Source organism: Aotus nancymaae, unplaced genomic scaffold, assembly GCF_030222135.1.
Source record: "Aotus nancymaae isolate 86718 unplaced genomic scaffold, 86718_ANA_hifiasm-v0.15.2.pri h1tg000108l, whole genome shotgun sequence".
In the NCBI taxonomy this organism is placed as follows: Eukaryota; Metazoa; Chordata; class Mammalia; order Primates; family Aotidae; genus Aotus; species Aotus nancymaae.
The window spans coordinates 33,397,918-33,418,638 of record NW_026988523.1 but is presented as its reverse complement, the minus strand read 5'-3'; the positions used below and the strand labels follow the sequence as shown (position 1 = coordinate 33,418,638).

The 20,721-nt window shown below is 40.1% G+C and overlaps 1 protein-coding gene across 16 annotated transcripts in view; it reads left to right on the top strand.

The window, feature by feature from the left end:
- Positions 1 to 20,721, top strand: part of NUP210L (nucleoporin 210 like) — a 135,970-nt gene that overhangs the window by 50,183 nt on the left and 65,066 nt on the right. For all 16 annotated transcript variants that reach the window (XR_010340294.1, XM_064370404.1, XM_064370402.1 and 13 more), the window contains 2 exons: positions 3,305 to 3,526; positions 6,851 to 7,024. Coding sequence is in view for 15 of the 16 variants with exons in the window: in XM_064370404.1 (XP_064226474.1) it covers positions 3,305 to 3,526; positions 6,851 to 7,024 (396 nt within the window). In the remaining variant the exon portion in view is untranslated. The remainder of the gene's footprint in view (positions 1 to 3,304; positions 3,527 to 6,850; positions 7,025 to 20,721) is intronic.

Here is a 20,721-nt window from a genome sequence, read left to right as displayed (position 1 = left end):
GGGACCTGCCCAATGGCAGGGCTGAAAGAGCTATAACACAAACAAGGCTGAAACACGCCCCTTGCTCACCACGTGGGTGAAGAGAAGGAGAGAAGAACTGTGACTCTTCAGGGAGCCAAGCCCTGGGAGCTCCCCAAGCCAGGGCTGTGACTCCCTCTTTGGGGCCCTGTGGCTCCTGGAGTCTCCAAGCTTCCAGGCACCACTGTGTTCCCCAGTGGCAGCTGTGGAAGTTGCTTGCAGTGCACCTGATCTAGCCATAGGCTTGCAGAGAGCCAGTGCCCATGCCAGCACCTGGAGCTGCCCACCCCGCTGCAGCAACTGGTCTGCCTGACTGTGTCCAGTGGCTGGACCCCATGCTCACTCACTCACACACCTGTTGCCACTCCATGCCTGGCTCACCCTTGGCAGATGTGGCATCCAGGCTGGTAGCATGAGCCAAGCGCAGCCTGCCAGGCTGAGTGGATGGAACAAGCCTAGTGGGTCCAAACAAAACTTGGGCAAAAGCACCACCAGCCAGAGGTTTCCAGCCAGAAAAGTGACACTCCAAGGACCTTGCAACAGTTCAAAATAAAAGTGGATAGGATAGAGACTGGCTTGCTTTCTACATCCTATTTGATGCCAGCAGGAGCTAAAATTAGTATCTACAAGTTCTTGCTAATAGATACTGACAAATCCTGACTCAATGCCTCTTGGAATAAGGAGCACCCACAGGGAAAAATGTTAACACTAATGAAAGAAGTAAAGTAAGTTCTTAATTAAAAGAAAAAAGAGGAATTACTCATTCAAATTTGCATTTTAAGTTGGCTTCATTGTACATTGTATAGCATATATATTAAATATATGGCTCAAGTATATTTCACTAGTTCCTTTGGTGGGTGAGTCATCCTACTTGATGAGCCACAGCCAAGCACTAATTAAATGAAAGTCCTTGGCTGTGGCTTACTGTAAAGTTTCATTAGTTTTTTTCTTACTTTTATCATTATCCTTAAGCTTATTTTATATACATTGAGTATCCACAAATCAGATCTCCCTGAATGGAAGTCATTCTTTTTTTTTTTTTTTGTAGAGACGGGGTTTCACCATGTTGACCAGGATTGTCTCGATCTCTTGACCTGGTGATCCACCCGCCTCGGCCTCCCAAAATGCTGGGATTATATGCGTGAGCCACCGCGCCCGGCCGAAAGTCATTCTTAAAAGAAAGAAAGATGATGATTTTTTTTTCTACACTACATTAGTCATGTGTCTTTCCCTGGCCTGATGAAAAAGAATGTTTAAAAATACGTGTATTTTACCTTTGTTACCATTACTGTGTTTCATTACATGTTGCAGTTCTCAATTTGTCCTTTTACATTATCAGCTCAATTCAGTTGGTCCATTTAATTTTGGACTATACATCTAAGAAAAAGGAATAATTTGTTTTGCTTTTTCAGAAAGGCCATTTATGAGACCTCTGTGTTTATTTCTTCAGTTAATTTCTTTTTTTTTTCTTCCGTTAATTTCTTCTGTCAAAAACTTTTTTTTTTTTTTTGAGACAGAGTCTCACTCTGTTGCCCCGGCTGGAGTGCAGTGGTGCAGTCATGGCTAACTGCAACCTCCACCTCCCGAGTTCAGGTGATTCTTGTGCCTCAACCTCCCTAGTAGGTGGGATTACAGGTACCCACCGTGATTCTCAGCTAATTTTTGTATTTTTAGTAGACACGGGGTTTTGCCATGATGGCCAGGCTGGTCTCAAACTCCTGGGCTCAAGTGATCCACCTGCCTCAGCCTCCCAAAGTGCTGGGATTACAGGTGTGATCCACCTTGGTGGGCCAAAATCTTGTATAGCACTCTGTAATATGTCTTTTTTTTTTTTTTCCTGAGGCTGAGTTTGGCTCTTGTTGCCCAGGCTGGAGTGCAATGGCACAATCTTGGCTCACTGCAACCTCTGTCTCCAAGTGATTCTCCTGCCTCAGCCTCCCAAAGTGCTGGGATTACAGGTGTGAGCCACCACGCCCTTTTTGTAGCACTTATTATACTCTTTACATACTCTGAGTCTGTCTTTTTCAGATTGTGGGCTCCCCTGTGAGACATGACTTTATTTGAATTTCTATTACTGTATCCTCAGTAGGCCATCAGTGAATATTTTTTGAATTATATATACATTATTTAAGAGAATACTACCATCAGGGATAGGAATATTCAGTGTTAATAGTACTCAATAATAAATATGACTGAACAGTTCCAGAAAGAAAGCATAGTTTGCTTACATTTTTAGAATAATTGCTTCAACTCTCTACTTCATTTTAAAACTTAGTCACTGTAGTGGGAGTTGAACAATAAGAACACATGGACACAGGGAGAGGAACATCACACACCAGGGCCTATCAGGGGGTCAGGGGCTAAGGGAGGGATAGCATTAGGAGAAATACCTAATGTAGATGATGGGTTGATGGATGCAGCAAACCACTGTGACACGTGTATACCTATGTAACAAACCTGCACGTTCTGTACATGTACCCCAGAACTTAAGGTATAATTTTACAACTTAGTCACTGTGTGGATATTGTGTCCCATACAAAAATAACCTACAGTTTGAGAATACTTAATTTCCCTAATGCCAGTTTTCTCATCTATACATGCGATACAATTCCTCTGTATACTGAATTGAGTAATACCTATCTTGTCTACTTCTTAGCTTATAAAGTTCTTGGAGAAATATGGTTAAGTGTATGCATGTATTTTTATATGTTTAGGGCAGAAATTCTTTGATATTTTAGTAAAATATCAGTTTAAAATGCTTATGCATCTTATTTTTCATTTTCTAACCTGAAAAGATGCTTACGCAGTTATTTATACAATACCTTTTCTGTGCACAACATTGTACTAAATCCCAGTGAGAAAGAGAAATACTAAAACAAATTAGGTATAAGATACTGACTCCTCTTAAGGAGTTTATATTACTAGAGAAAACAAAAATTATTAGATTTATACATAGCATTTGACACATGTAATAACATTAGGAAATTAACAGTATACAAATGAATGTAGAGATAAATACTGTAAGAGCTTAGAGGATGCAGAAATGGTGTGGTCTAGAATGACTGGAAACAAATTAATGGATAAAGTAACATAATAGGTTTGAATGATAGGGAGGATCTAAATTAGGTTGCGAAGCATTCCAAGTGAGAGGCATGGCATACCTATCTCTTAATTTGGGAATTAAGTTTAACATCATTTGCAGCATATTCAGATAACAAGTGTTTCACTTTAGAAAATCATTGAATTCCCTAACCAATCAGGGATTTATTTCTTTAAATGTCATCAGGCTCTAAATCCTGTGGAAGTGGCATTGGTGACATGGCACTCTGTGAAGGAAATGGTATTTGAAGGGGGTCCTCATCCATGGATCTTGGAGCCCTCCCGATTTTTTTTTGAATTGAGCGTGGAGAAGACGGAGAAGATTGGAATAGCACAAGTGTGGCTGCCCTCTAAGAGAAAACAGAACCAGTACATCTACCGGGTCCAATGCCTGGATTTAGGGGAACAAGTAGGAAAACAGTCTTTTTATAACATTTTCTTTAGTATAATACTCCAAATCCTTTGTACTTTCAGCCATTCCTTTTCCACTGAATTTAGTTTATGGACTAAATAGGAAAATCCTAATTATTGATCAAAGGATTCTTTTTTCTAAAACCTTATTGTCCTTAAAATGTACCCAAAGGTGCCGGGCGCGGTGGGTCATGCCTATAATGCCAGCACTTTGGGAGGCCGAGGCAAGTGGATCACGAGGTCAAGAGATCGAGACCATCCTGGTCAACATGGTGAAACCCCGTCTCTACTAAAAATACAAAAAAATTAGCTGGGCATGGTGGCGTGCGCCTGTAATCCCAGCTACTCAGGAGGCTGAGGCAGGAGAATTGCTTGAACCCAGGAGGCGGAGGTTGCGGTGAGCCGAGATCGCGCCATCGCATTCCAGCCTGGGTAATAAGAGCGAAACTCCGTCTCAAAATAAAAGAAAAGAAAAAAAATATGTACCCAAAAGTTTCAGTTTGCTCATCTGAGAATTCCAGCAGTTCATAAACTAAACAAGGTATTTTTTAGTAATAAGCTTATTTCACATTACTTGCAATCACTTTATCATTATAATTCATTTCCTAGTTTTGTAGACTTGATATTTGGTTTCCCACATTCAAGAATTCAAGGAAGGGGAAACTTTAAAGTATTATCTATGGTTAGCAATTTTGAGGAACTAATTAGATCTACAATTATAAGAATAATAAATATGTTGCCCTCTATCCGTTGAATTATTTTTAATTATTTTTATTTATTTAGAGACAGGGTCTCACTCTGTTGGCCAAGGTGGAGTGCAGTGGGGCAATCTCGGCTCACTGCAGCCTCTGCCTCCTGGGTTCAAGCAATTCTCATGTCTCAGCCTCTTGAGTAGCTAGGATTACAGGCACATACCACCATGCCCAACCCAGCTAATTTTTGTGTTTTTTTGTATAGACAGGATTTCACCATGTTGGCCAGGCTGGTCTCAAACTCCTGAAATCAAGAGATCTGCCCACCTTGGCCTCCCAAAGTGCTGGGATTAGAGGCATAAACCACTCACCCAGCTGAGTTTAAGTTATTTTTAGAGGTACTGATGAATTTGCATGGTTTTCATTCACAGCTGTGCTGTGCTTCTATCAGAATCAGTAACAAAGATTTGCAGTTTTACTAGGCTTGAGAATTCAAGGTATCACTGTGAAACAGCACAGCTAACCAGCACATAAGGGAATCAATGTAAGATTTTAACTTGGTAAAAACTGTGCTGTAATAAATTAAACTTCATTCTATTTTATTTCATTTATTTACTTTATTTTTTAGAGACAGTGTCTCACTCCGCTGCCCAGGCTGGAGTGTAGTGGAATGATCATAGCTCACTGCATAGGTTTCTTTCTAATATTTGTAGTGAACCTTACTGTATATATAACTAGCTATTAGTAATCTCAGGGATAATTACTTCCTTTTTTCCCTAAATTTTTTACTGTGGTAAAATATACATAAAATTACCATCTTAATAATTTTTTAAGTGTACAGTTCAATAGTATTAAGTACATTCATAATCTTGTACAGCCATCACTACCGTCCATCTCCTTTCATCTTATGAAACTGAAACTCTGAGGCTGGGCACAGTGGCTCACCCCTGTAATCCTAGCACTTTGGGAAATCAAGGCAGGAGGATCATTTGAGGCCAGGAATTCAAGGTCAGCCTGAGCAATATAGTGAGATCCTGTTCTACCAGCAGTGCACAGGGTTTCCATTTCTTCAGAACCTCACCAACACTTGTTATTTTCAGGGTTTTTTTTTTTTTTTTTGACACAGAGTTTTACCCTTGTCACCCAGGCTAGAGTGTAATGCTGCAGTCTTGGCCTCCCAAAGTGCTTGGGATTCAGGCATGAGCTACCACACCTGGCCTTATTTTCTTTTTTTTATAGTAGCCATCCTAATGGGTATGAGGTGGTATCTCATTATAGTTTTGATTTGCATTTTCTTTATGATTAGCGATGTTGAGCATCTTTTCATATCTTTGGCCATCTGTATCTTCTTTGAAGAATCAAATCCTTTGCACTTTTTCTTGTTTTGAGACGGAGTCTTGCTCTGTTGCCCAGGCTGGAGTGCAGTGGCACAATCCCAGCTCACTGTAGCCTCCACTTCCAGGGTTGAAGTAATTCTCCTGCCTCAACCTCCTGAGTAGCTGGGACTACAGGTGCATGCCACCATGCCTGGTTAATTTTTGTATTTTTAGTAGAGACAGGGTTTCACCATGTTGGCCAGGCTGTCTCGAGCTCCTGACCTCAGATGATCCACCGCGTTGGCCTCCCAAAGTGCTGGGATTACAGGCATGAGCCATCGTGCCGGACCTTTGCCCATTTTTTGAATCAGTCTTTTGCTATTGAGTATGATGTTAGCTGTGGGTTTTTCATATAAGGCTTTTATTATGTTGAGATAGTTTCCTTTTCCTAGTTTGTTGAGTGAGCTGTTAGTGATTTGGGGCCTAATTAACCCCCATTTGAAGTTTCCTAACTTCTTTCTGTTTCCACATTCTGTTATTCATTAGTACTTCTACTACAGACAAGTTGAAACATAAATTAGTTTTTTCACGTTTTATTAAGTAGTAACAAAATATTTGGTGGAGGAAAAGACTGAAGTAATTGGTCAAAGATTTTTTTTTTCTGAGACAGGGTCTCGCTATGTTGCTTGGGCTGGTCTCCAACTCCTAGGCGTAGTAAGCAATTTTCCTGCCTCAGACTTCGAGTCACTGAGATCACAAGTGCGCACCACCACACTCAGTCAAAGTTAGATTTTTTTTTTTTTTTAATTGAGACAGGGTCTCACTCAGTTGCCTAAGCTGGAGTACAGTGGCATGAACATGGCTCACTGTAGCCTTGACCTCCTGGGTCAAGCAATCCTCCTGCCTCAGTCTCCCAAGTAGCTGGGACTACAGGCATGCACCACCATGCCTGGCTAATTTTTAAATTTTTTGTAGAGATGGGGTCTCACTATGTTGCCCAAGATAATCTTGAACTCCTAGGCTCAAGTGATCCTCCACCTCAAACTCCCAAAGTGCTGGGATTATAGGCATGAACCATTGTGCTGACCTAGATTTTTTTCTAATGTTCCACTTGTTTTCAAATTTTCATGGTATTATTAATGCCTTTTAGCATAGATAATTAAGAAATATAATGCCTTTAAGGGATTTGCTGGATTATAATGTCGAAAGGGACTCTCTATACTGGAATTTGAGTTATTCTAACACATTTATATTGGCATGACTGACATCAAGTATCTACCCACAATTATCTCTTGCTCTGATATTTCCTTAAAGGTTCTCACATTCCAAATTGGAAATCACCCAGGTGTCCTGAACCCTAGTCCAGCTGTAGAGGTTTTGCAGATTCGCTTCATATGTGCCCACCCTGCTAGTATGTCAGTAACACCAGTATACAAGGTACCAGCTGGTGCCCAGCCATGTCCTCTGCCACAGCACAAAAAACAACTGGTAAGTACAGAGTATGTTTCCAACTAAGTTGGCACTTTTTTCTTCCATGCTTTAGAGATAGAATCTGGAATTCTTTGAGGTATATATCCAGAAATGGAATTGCCAGATCATACGGTAATTCTATTTTTGATTTTTTGAGGAACCGCCACACTGTTTTCCACAGCAGCTGTACCATTTTACATTCTTACCAACAATGCACAAGGGTTCCCATTTCTCCACTTATCAACATTGAATGAACTGTATATTCATTACTCATTTTCTGATAGTGTCTGAGAAGAGGTAATTAAATTAGATTAGAATTGGCTACACTTGTTTACTATACTTAAATACATAATCAGCTTGTGATTATGGCAGTAGATAATTGAGATCTATCTAAATAACTTCTAAATTTTGCTGATATCCTTCCCTACCAAATCTTTTATTAAGAATATTAATAAGTAATAAAATTTACCTCTTCTCCAAACCAATCATGAAGAATAGTGATAATAATGTAGCTATTAAGTAGGCAACAGGGTATGAAAAATAAATGAGTTATCTATCCTACAAAGTAGAACATCAGATTATATAATATACAATGTTGAGTACAGGTCTAAGCCTGGGAGCATATAAGTCATTACGTAGCCTATGCAGAACAGAGCAATCAATTAGTTATTCTCATTTTCCAGATGAGAAAGCCAAGCCTCCTAAAAGTTGATTAATTTTCCCAGTCATAAAGCTAGAAAAGAACACATTCTATCTGACTCCAGAGCAGATGTTATTTATGCTATACTGCCTTTTATTATGAAGAACAACGGTATGGGATGTTATAGGTTGTGAACCCATATTTTTTAGAGTCAGACTTCACATTAAGTATTATTTGAAGTTTATGAAAGAGTTACTTTTTTTAAAGCACTCTGAGTGGAGCAGAATAAAAGTTACCCCTAAAACATCATTGGCATTCAATGGCATTTTTCTTTTTATTTGAAATAATTCAAATTTACAGACAAGTTACAAGAAAAGAACTTTTTTCCCTGAACTATTTGAGAGTAAGTTGCAGACATGACTGTCCATCACCCTATTGACATACACACTAGCATATATTTATTTTTAAATTGAGATATAGTCTACCCTTTTTTTAATTTTTTTGGAGGCAGGGTCTCACTCCAGTCACCCAGGCTGGAGTGCATGGCACTATCATGGCTCACTGCAGCCTCAACTTTCCCCAGTTAGGTGATTTTCCCACCTCAACCTCCCAATTAGCTGAGACTATAGGTGTGTGCCACCATACTGGCTAATTTTTTGTATTTTTAGTAGAGATGGGGTTTCACCATGTTGCCCAGGCTGGTCTCAAACTCCTGGGCTCAAGGGATCCACCCACCTCAGCCTCACAAAGTGCTGATATTAGAGGTGTGAGCTACTGTGCCCAGCAGACCACCCTTTTAAACTGTTCAGATCAAAGTCGTGCAACCATCGCTGCTATCTAACTTCATATCATTTTCATTTTCTTCAAAAGAAACTCCATACCCATTAGCAGTCACTTCCTATTTCCTCCATTTCCCGGCTTCTTTCATTTCGCAAGTTTTCAAGTTTCATTCATATGGTAGCCTGAATCCATAGTGCATTTTTATGGCTAAATAATATTCCATTGTATAGATATATTACATTTTGTTTATCCAGTCATCAGTTGATGGATATTGTGTTGTTTCCACCTTTGGCTATTATGAATAATGCTGCCATGAACATTCATGTACAAGTTTTTGTGTGAATATATGTACAAGTTTTTGTGTGAATATATGTTTTCATTTCTCTTGTGTATATAGATAAGAGTGGAATTGATGGTTTGTACGTTAATTCCATACTTAGCCTTTTTTTTTTTTTTTTTTTTTTGAGACGGAGTTTCGCTCGTTACCCAGGCTGGAGTGCAATGGCGCGATCTCGGCTCACCGCAACCTCCGCCTCCTGGGTTCAGGCAATTCTCCTGCCTCAGCCTCCTGAGTAGCTGGGATTACAGGCACGCGCCACCATGCCCAGCTAATTTTTTGTATTAGTAGAGACGGGGTTTCACCATGTTGACCAGGATGGTCTCGATCTCTTGACCTCGTGATCCACCCGCCTCGGCCTCCCAAAGTGCTGGGATTACAGGCTTGAGCCACCGCGCCCGGCCCATACTTAGCCTTTTTAAGAACTTCCAGCTGTTTCCAAAGTGGCTGCACTATTTTACATTTCCACTAGCGGTATATGAGGCTTCCAGTTTCTCCATGTCTTTGCCAATGATTGCTATTATTTGTCATTTTGATTGTAGCCTTTCTAGTGGGTATAAAGTGGTATCTCATTGTGGTTTTGATTTGTATTTCCCACTGTCTAATTATGTTGGGTATTATATATGTATGTGTGTGTGTGTGTGTGTGTGTGTGTGTATTTATTTATTTTTTTTTGAGATGTAGTTTCACTCTTTCACCCAGACTGGAGTGAAGTGGTGCGATCTCGGCTCAATGCAACCTCCGCGTTTTGGGTTCAAGTGATTTTCCTGCCTAATCCTCCTGAGTAGCTGGGATTATAGGCGTGTGCCACCATGCCTAGCTAATTTTTCTATTTTTAGTAAAAACAGGGTTTCACCATGTTGACTAGGCTGGTCTCAAACTCCCCCTCAGGTGATCCACCCACCTCAGCCTCCCAAAGTGTTGGGATTACAGGGATTACAGGCATGAGCCACTGTCCCTGGCCTATGTTTTATATCTTTTTATGTGCTTATTGGACGTTTGTGTATCCTCTTTTGACAAATGCATATTCAGATTCTTTGCCAATTTTAAATTGAATTATATGTCTTTTTATTGGTTGTAAGAGTTCTTCATTTCATATATTCTACATACAAGTCTCTTTTCAGATATATGATTTGCAAAAATGTTCTCTCATCACATGGGTTATCTTTTACTTTTTTTTTTTTAAGACACAAGGTCTCACTTTGTCACTCAGGCTGGAGTACAATGACATGATCATAGGTCACTGTAACTTCCAACTCCTGGGCTCAAACTATCTATCCTGTCACCTCTGCCTCCCAAGTAGCTGGGACTACAGGCACATGCTACCACACCCAGCTAATTTTTTTTTTTCTGTCGAGATGAAGTCTTGCTATATTGCCCAGGCTGGTTTCAAATTCCTGGCCTCAAGTGATCCTCCAGCCTCAGCCTCCCAAAGTGCTGGGATTACAGGCATGAGCCACCATGCTTGGCCTCACTTTTCTGATGACATCTTTTGAAACACAAAGTTTTTAACTTTAATATATCCAATTTATCAATTTCATTACTATAGTTGTTGTTTGTACTTTAGGTGTTATATCTAAGAAATCATTGCCTAATCCAAGGGCAGGAAGATTTATGCCTTTGATTTATTCTATGAGTTTATAGTTTTAGCTCTTACATTTAGCTCTCTGATCCACTTTGAGTTCATTTTTATGGTGTGAGGTAGGCATCTAACTTCATTTGTGTGTGTGTGTGTGTGTGTGTGTGTGTGTGTGTGTGTGTGTGGTTTTTTTTTTTTTAAAGACTGAGTCTTGCTCTGTTGCCTGGGCTGGAATGCAGTGGTGTGATCTCGGCTCACTGCAATCTCTGCCTCTCAGGTTCAAGTGATTCTCACGCCTCAGCCTCCCGAGTAGCTGGGATTACAGGTGCCTGCCACCACATCCGGCAAATTTTTGTGTTTTTAATAGAGATGGGGTTTCACCATGTTGGCCAGGCTGGTCTTGAACTCCTGACCTCAAATGACCCATGTGCCTTGGCTTCTCAAAGTGCTAGGATTACAAGTGTGAGCCACTGCTCCCAGCCTAACTTCATTTTTTTTTTTTTGCATGCTGATAACTATTTGACCCAGTATCATTTGTTAGAAAGATTATTCCTTATCCCTTGAGTTGTCTTGGCATTCATATTGCAGATCTATTAACCATAAACATGAGAGTTTATTTCTGGACTCTGAAATCTATTCCATTGATCTGTATGTCATTATGCCAGTACCACACTATCTTGATCATTATAGCTTTGTAGTAAGTTTTGAGGTTTAGGAAGTGTGAATTTTGCAATTTTGTTCTTTTTCAAGATTGTTTTGGCTATTCTGGGTTCCTTCCATTTCCACATAAATTTTTAGGGTCAGCTTGTCAGTTTCTGCAAAGACACCAGCAGAGATTTTGATAGGGATTGCATTGAATCTGTAGATCAGTTTGGAGAGTGTTGCCATTTTGATGATATTGTTTTTCAATTTATGAACATGGATATCTTTCTGTTTATTCGTATCTTTAATTTCTTTCAACAATGTTTTCTGTTTAGAGTATACAAGTTTTACATTCCTTTTATTAGATTTATTCCTAAATATTTGCTTTTTTGATGCTATCATAATTGGAATTTTTTCTCTAATTTTATTTTTAGGCCAGGCGCTGTGGTTCACGTCTGTAATCCTAACACTTTGGGAGGCTGAAGTGGGTGGATCACCTGAGGTCAGGAGTTGAAGACCAGTCTGGCCACTGTAGCTGGCAACTTACTGTTTATTTAGGAGTGCTTTTTGTTTAATTTCCACACATTTGTGAATATTCTAGATTTCCTGTTACTGATTTCTAACTTAATTCCATTGTGGTTAGAGAACAAACTTAAATTTAAATCTCTCTTTCTCTCTTTTTTTTTTTTTCAAAGAAATATGGGTCCTGGCTGGATGCAGTGGCTCATGCCTGTAATCCCAGCACTTTGGAAGGGTGAGGCAGGTGGATCACTTGAGCCCAGGAGTTTGAGACTAGCCTGGGCAACATGGCAAAACCCCATCTCTACCAAAAATACAAAAATTAGCCAGTCTCATAACCCAGTCTCAAAATAAATAAATAATAAATAAACAAACAGACAACATTAAAAAAAGTAAAGTAGGGTTTCAACCAGCCTGGGTAATATAATGAGTTCTTGTCTCTATGAAAAATTTAAGGCCAGGCTCAGTGGCTCATGCCTATAATCCCAGCACTTTGGGAGGCTGACATGGATGGGTCACTTGAGGTCAGGAGTTCGAGACCAGACTGGCCAACATGGTGAAACCCCATCTCTACTAAAAATACAAAAATTAGTCAGGTGTGGTGGCACATGCCTGTGAGTTCAGCTACTCAGGAAGCTCAGGTATGAGAATCACTTGAACCTAGGAGGTGGAGGTTGCAGTGAACTGAGATCACATCACTGCACTCCAGTTTGGGCAACAAAGTGAGACTGTCTCAAAAAAAATTTTTTTTTTTTTTGATTAGCCAACCACGGTTACATGCTCCTATAGTCACAGCTACAAGGGAGGCTGAGGTAGAAAGATCGCTTGAGCCTGGGAAGTGGAAGTTGCAGTGAGCCAAGATTGCACCACTGCACTCCAGCAGTGCAGACCTGGTGACAGAGTGAGACCCTGTCTCAAAAAAAAAAAAAGAAAAAAAAAAGAACAGGGTCTACCGATGAGTCTACCACCATCTCTAAATTGCACTGGTTAACTTTTACCCTTAGTAACTGAATGCAGCACAGCTGCAGTGTCATACCATGGATGACAAGGTAGCCACCCAGGAATTAAAGGTTCCTCATCCCCCACCCTTTTATCCTTTCTCGTCCCAAACCATGTTTCTGTAAGCCAGTGCCATTCTATCAAATCCTACCTCAATCACACCAATTGTTCGAGAAAAACTCTCACACTGTTTTTCCCCACCATGACGACAATCAGCACAGAAGATTTCTTTTTCATGAAAAATATGAGAGACGGAAGAAGAAAAAAAGAAGACAACTTCTGTGACCAAATGTATGGGGTTTTTCCCCCACACATCAAGCAGCAGATACCAGCTGGGTGTGCTCCAATTCAATTCTGACACTATTTACCTGGAGCTACTGTCAGATGTCACAGGTTGAGGGCTCAATCCCCAAGACTACCCTTACCTAAGACACAAGTTGCAAATCCAGGCCACCAGAACTTCTGACCAACTGGTCTCCAATTGGGTTTTCCCTGACCTCCTCTTTGGGTTCAATTAATTTGCTGGAGTGACTCATAGAACTCAGGGAAATACTTACTTATATTTACCAGTTTATTATAAAGGATATTACAAAGGATACAGGTGAAGAGATACATAGGGTGAGATGTAGGTATGGGGCATGGAGCTTCCATGCCCTCCCTGGGCATGCCACCCTCTGGGAACCTCTACCTATTCAACTATCTACAAGCTCTCTTCAACTATTATTGAATTGTCTATTTCTTCCTCTTGAATTCTGACAGGTTTTGCTTTATGTATTTTGAGACTCTGTTATTAGGTACATATGTGTTTATAATTGTTATATCTTTTTAATAGATTGACCCTTGGCAATACCACAATGCAATTCTGACATTAATATTCAGAGTTAGCTCAGACTCCACAGTTTTAAGGGCACAGTTCCCAACAAGACTGTCCTCACTTCAGATGATAGCTGCAAATTGAGGGATAGACAGGCTAACCACACTCCTGACCAACAAGTTTGATAATTTGTTAGAATGGCTCACAGTTTTATTATAAAGGATACAACTCCTTTTGTATCCTTTGAGAAAGATCTCAGCAGACACGGAGCTTCCATGCCCTCTACATGGAATCAGGATCTGGTGAAAACATATCAGGTGGAACACATCAATGTGTTTACCAACCAGGAAATTCCACTGAGTTTTGGTGTCCAATGTTTTGTTTTGTTTTTTGAGACAGGGTCTCACTCTGTTGCTCAGGCTGCAGTGCAATGGCGTGAGCATGGCTCACTGCAGCCTCATTCCTGGGCTCAAGTGATCTTCCCTCCTCAGACTTTTGAGGAGCTGGGACCAAAGGTGCGTACCATTACACTGAGCTAATTTTAAATTTTTTCTGTAGAGTCAGGGTCTCACTGGGTTGCCCAGGCTGGTCTTGAACTGCTGGGCTCAAGCAGTCTTCCTGTCTTGGCCTCCCAATGTGCTGGGATTATAGGTGTGAACCACCATGCCCAGCTCGTGTTTTATTGGGATATTATTATGTAAACATGATTGACTGAATCATTGACCATGTGGTTAAACTCAATCACCAGCCCTCCTTTTTTCCCTGGAGGTGGGGCTGCTATCACCTGGCCCAAAACCTCATCCTTCTAACCACATGATTGGTCTTTCTGTCCTTATTCAATTCCATCCTGTGTCATCTCATTAGCATAAACTCAGGTGTTATCCAAGGGACCCAACATAAATAACAGACACAATCCTATTACTCAAGAAATTCCAAGGGTTTAGGGGTTACCTCCCAGGAACTGAGGACAGAAACCAGCAACCTGTTTATTATTCAATACTATTTTATCATTATAAAATGACTCTTTTTCTTTAGTAACAAGCTTTGTATTAAAGTCTATTTTGTCTGATGTTAGTATAACTACTTCAGCTCTCTTGTGGTTACTATTTGCATGATACATCTTTTTTTTTCCATCCTTATACTTGTGACCCATGAGTGTCTCTTGCAGACAGCATATAGCTGGGCCATTTAAAAATTTTATTATACTAACCAGACTTTTCATGGAGCATAAAATGTATTTACATAAGGTAAGCATTATGTCTGCCATTTTGCCATTTGTTTTCTATATATCATATGCCTTTTCTGTTCCTCTTCTTCCATTTCTTCCTTTTTTTTTTTTTTCTGAGATGCAGTCTCAGTCTGTCACCCAGGCTGGAGTACAGTGGCACTATCTTGACTCACTGAAACCTCTGCCTCCCAGCTTCAAGCAATTCTCCTGTCTCAGCCTCCCAAGTAGCTGAGACTACAAGCACACACCACCATGCCCAGCTAATTTTTAAATTTTTAGTAGAGATGGGGTTTCATCATATTGGTCAGGCTGGTCTCAAACTCCTGACCTTAGCTGATCCACCTTCCTTGGCCTCCCAAAGTGTTTGTTGTTCTTCTTGTTATTTTGGTTTTTTTTTTTTTTTTTTTTTTTGAGATGGTCTTGCTCTGTTGCCCAGGCTGGAGTGCAGTGATGCAATCATGGTTCACTGCATTCTCTGCCTCCCAGGCTCAAGTGATTCTCCTGTCTCAGCCTCCTAAGTAGCTGGGATTATAGGTGTGTGCCACCACACCCAGCTAATTTTTGTATTTTTACTAGAGATGGGGTTTCACCATGTTGGCCAGGCTGGTCTCGAACTCCTGACCTCAAGTGATTCACCCACGTTGGCCTTCCAAAGTGCTGGGATTACAGGTGTGAGTCACTGTGCCTGGCCTATTTTTTTTTTTTTTTTGAGACAGGATCTTCCTCAGTTGCCCTGACTGATTCATGGTTTACTGAAACCTCTACCTCCCTCGCTCAACAGATCCTCCCACCCCAGCCTCCCTAGTAGCTGAGACTACAGGTACATGCCATCATACCCAGCTAATTTTTTACTTTTATTTTTTTGTAAAGATGAGGTCTCACTATATTGCCCTTGCTGGTCTTGAACTCCTGGGCTCAAGCGATCTGCCCACCTTGACCTCCCAAAGTGCTGTGATTACAGGCATGAGCCACTGTGCCCAGCCTATAATTATTACTTTATATATTTTTCATATATATATATATATATATATATATATTTTTTTTTTTTTTTTTTTTGAGACAGAGTCTTGCTCTGTCACCCAGGCTGAAGTGCAGTGGTGCAATCTTGGCTCATTGCAACCTCTGCCTCCCAGATTCAAGCAATTCTCCTGTCTCACCCTCCAAGGTAGCTGAGACTACAGGCACATGCCACCGTGCCCGGCTAATTTTTGTATTTTCAGTAGAGATGGGATTTCACCGTATTGGTCAGGCTGGTCTCAAACTCCTGACCTCAGGTGATCCACCTGCTTCAGCCTCCCAAAGTGCTGAGATTACAAGCGTGAGTCACTGCACCCGGCCATATATTTTTCTTTTAAATCAGATAGAATAAAGAATAATTACAACCCAAAATACATTTATACTGTCTTTTGATTTACCTATGCAATTGTCTTTTCTAGATTGTTTCTTCATGGTGATGCAAGCTATTGTCTAGTGACCTTTCATTGCAGCCTGAAGGATTCTCTTTAGTAGTTTTTGTAGGACAGGTCTACTAGCAATAAATTCTCTCCATTTTTATTGGATCTTAGAATGTCTTAATTTTTCCATTTTTGAAGGATTATTCTGCCCAATATAGAATTCTTGGTTGGCACTCTTTTATCTTATTTTTATTTATTTATTTATTTTTATTTTTATTTTTATTTTGAGACAGAGTCTTGCTGTGTCACCCAGGCTGGAATGCAGTGGCCTGATCTCGGCTCACCAAAACTTCCGTCACCCAGGTTCAAGCGATTCTCGTGCCTCAGCCTCCTGAATAGATGAGACTACAGGCCCACACCACCTTACCTGGCTAATTTTTTGGATTTTTGGTAGAGACGGGGTTTCACCATGCTGCCTAGGCTGGTCTTGAACTCCTGAACTCAGACAGTCCACCTGCCTCAGCCCCTCAAAGTGCTAGGATTACAGTTGTGAGCCACTGCACCTGGCCCTTTTTCTTTTATTTTCATTGTATCATCTCACTGCCTTCTGGCCCTTATGGTTTCTGATAAAAGATGTTAATCCCATGGAAGATCCCTTTGAGGGGTAAATCCCTTCTCTTTCTGTTTTTATGATTCTGCCTTTGACTTTGAACAGATTGATTATGATGTGTCTAGGTGTAGATGTTTTTGAATTTATTCTGCTTGGTGGTATTTGACCTTCTTGAATGTTTAATGTTTTTCATCAATTTGGTAAGTTTGGGCCATTATTTCTTCAAATATTCTTTCTTCTTTTCTCCCGTCTCCTCTCCTTCTAGCACTCTCTTTTTGCATATACTGATATATGACCTGTGTCCCACAGGTCTCTGATGTTTGTTCATATTTTTTCATTTTTGTTCATCAGACTGGATAATCTCCATTGACATATCTTTAAGTTCTCCAATTCTTTCTTCAGGCTGTTCAAATCTGCTGTTGAATTTCTCTAGTTAATTTTTTATTTTAATTATTATACTTTTGAACTTTAGAATTTCTTTTTGGTTCTTTTTTTGTTATAACTTCTATCTCTTTATTGATATTCTTTATGTAATATGATACCATTTTCATATTTTCCTTTAGTTATTCAAACATTAATACCTTTAGTTCTTTGTACAATAAAGTTAATTAGAAGTCTTTGTCTGGGCTGGGCATGGTGGCTCATGCCTGTAATTCCAGCACTTTGGGAGGCTGAGGTGGGTGGATCCTTTGAGTCCAGGAGTTCAAGACCAGCCTGGGTGATATGGCAAAACCCTATCTCTACAAAAATACAAAAATTAGCCAGGCATGATGGTGCATATCTGTAGTCCCAGCTACTTGGGAGGCTGAGTTGGGAGGATTGTTCTAGTCCAGGAGGCAGAGGATGCAGTGGGCTATGATCATATCACAGCACTCCAGCCTGGACAATGGAGTGGGACCCCATCTCAAAAAAGAAAAAAAAAAAAGAAGTGTTTGTCTGGTAAGCTTAATATCTGGGCATTCTCAGGGACAGTTTCTTTCTTTCTTTATTTCTTTTTTAATTAATCTTGAGATAATCATTCAGTTTGGTCTCTGGGACAGTTTCTATGGAAACTGCTTTTATTCTTATGTATGGGCCATATTTATTTCTTTACATTTCTAATAATCTTTTGTTAAAAACTTGACATTTTATATAATATAATGTAGCAACTCTGAAATCAGATTCTTCCCCTCCCTTGGTTTTGTGGCTGCTTGTGTTTTTTGTTTTTGCTGAGACCATTTGTTTAGTGACTTTTCTGAACTAGTTCTGTAACATCTGTACTCTTTGACCTGTGTGGCCACTGAAAGTCTCTGCTTAGTTAGCTTCATGGTCAGCTAATTATTAGCAAAAATTTGTTTCTGTTCCTGGTATTTTTATTGGGAATATGTTACAGTTATTTATTAACTTGGAATAAGTGGAATATTTATGGTGTTGAGTCATTGAGTCATCTTGTCCAAGAATGTGTATATGTGTATATATCTATATGTGTGTGTATATGTCTCACATATATATGAGTTTACAGACATGTTTTTAAATTGCTATACAACTCATGATACTTTTTTTAAACAAATTTTATTTACAAGCTCTGTTCACTGAAAGGGCCTACACCCCAATAATGATGTACAAACATGTTGGTTTCTAAATACTAGTCCCCATTTAAAGGATTTAGAGCATCTTGAAGTTGATTCCAGCTCAGTAGGGCAAGTGCACAATGGGCCTGCGCATACCCTGTGTTAGAAAGCAAACAACTTGTGTTAGAAAGCAAAGAAGTCCTCAAAGACTAATGGTGACTTCTTAAAAAGAAGCTGGTTTGAAGGGACCTCCACTCTCCAAATTGTAGATAATTTGAGCATCCAAAAAATAATGGCAGAGGGTTGAAAAATTACCTATTGAGTACAATGTTTACTACACTAAAAACCCAGATTTCACCACTATGTCATACATGCTGTAAGAAATCTGCACTTGTATTCCTTAAATATATCTTTTAAAAAATAATGACAGAGGCCAGGCATGGTGGCTCATGCCTGTAATCCCAGCACTTTGGGAGGCTGAGGTGGGCGGATCATGAAGTCAAGAGATCAAGACCATCCTGGCCAACATGGTGAAACCCCGTCTCTACTAAAAATAAAAAAATTAGCTGGGTGTGGTGGCACATGCCTGTAGCTACTTGGGAAGCTGAGGCAGGAGAATCACTTGAACCCAGGAGGCAGAGGTTGCAGTAAGCTGAGATCGCACCACTGCACTCCAGCCTGGTGACAGTGTGAGACTCCATCTCAAAACATAATAATAATGACAGAAATATCAACTTAAAATTCATGACCCCATAGTGATGTTCAAGATTATAAGAGAAAAAGGAAGAAAGAGAGACAGAGGAGGGAGAAAGGGAGGAGAAATGAATTGAGGAAGGAAGGAAGAAAAGGAGGGATGAAGGAGAAAAAAGGATGCTCTTTTCCAGAAAAATACCACCTTATATAAAACAAATCATAGAATTAGAAATTTATGATTTTGTAATTCTCCTTGTAATAATTGATCCTGGTAAAGATCATCAATGGATATTAAAACTAGTAGGTGAAAGCCAGGCATGGTGGCTCACGCCTGTAATCCCAGCACTTTGAGAGGCCAAGGTAGGCAGATCATGAGGTCAGGAGTTTGAGACCAGCCTGACCAATATAGTGAAACCTCATCTCTACTAAAATACAAAAATTAGCTGGATGTGGTGGTACATGCCTGTAATCCCAGCTACTCAGGAGGCTGAAGCAGAAGAATCGCTTGAACCCGGGAGGTAGAAGTTGCAGTGAGCTTAGAATACACCACTGCACTCCAGCCTGGGCGACAGAGCAAGACTCCATCTCAAAAAAAGAAAAACTAGTAGGTGAAAGCTTGTTGGGAAGTGGGATGGTCTCAAGATTTCAAATCATCACCCACAGAAAGGAAACCATACCTTTGTACTGGAGGGATCTCCAGTGGCAGTCACCACCTTCAGCAGATGATCAAATTTCACATCACTAATAGTGCTGCAACCTGATATTATGTGCAAGTAAATTTTTAACAGGCTCTCTAAAAACAACAACAACAACAACAACAAACTGAGAGGGACCAAATTTGTAACATGAGCCAAATTCTACGGTGTTAATACTCCCATCATGGCCAATTTCAAGTTACCAATATGATATCACTATTCAGAGTTGTCAAGAGATGCTAACAATCAGCTTACCTATGAGCCTGCTCCAGTGTAACAATGAATGTATGTATGTAATAATACATATATAAAAATAAAAATACAAAAATAAATATATGTATGTATTTATTTATTGAGACGGAATCTCGCTCTGTCACCCAGGCTGGAGTGCAGTGGTACATTCTCAGCTCATTGCAACCTCTACCTCCTGGGTTCAAGCGATTCTTGACTAGCTGGGATTACAGGCACACACCACATGCCAGCTAATTTCTTGTATTTTTAGTAAAGACAGGGTTTTGCCATGTTGACCAGGCTCATCTCGAACTCCTGACCTCAAGTGATATGCCCACCTTGGCTTCCCAAAGTGTTGGGATTACAGGCATGAGCCACCATGCCTGGCCCTTATTCATTTCTTTATTTATTTGAAATGGTCTCACTGTCAACTAGGGTAGAGGGCTGTGGTGCAATCATAGCTCTCTATAAGCTTGAACTAGGGCTCAAGCGATCCTTCCACCTCAGCTTCTTGAGTAGCTGTGACTTCAGGTGCACACCATCATATGTGACTAATCTTTTTTTTTTTTTTTTTTTTTTGGTAGAGATGCGGGTTTCACACTTTGGGAGGCCAAGGTGGGAGGACTGCTTGAGCCCAGGAGTTTAAGACCAGTCCTGGCAACACAGTGAGACCCCATCTCTACAAAAAATTAAAAAATTCTTCTAGCAGTAAGGTGATACCACATTGTGGTTTTGATTTGCATTTCCCTGATCATTAGCAATGTTAAGTGTTTTTTCATATGTTTGTTGTCCATCTATGTTTATATATCTTCTTTTGAGAATTGTCTGTTCATGTCCTTAGCCCACTTTTCGATAAGATTGTTTTTTTCTTGCTAATTTGTTGGAGTTCATTGTAGATTCTTGATATTAGTCCTTTGTCAGAAGTATAGATTGTGAAGATTTTCTCCCACTCTGTGGATTGTCTGTTTACTTTGCTGACTGGTTCCTTTTGCTCTGCAAAAGCT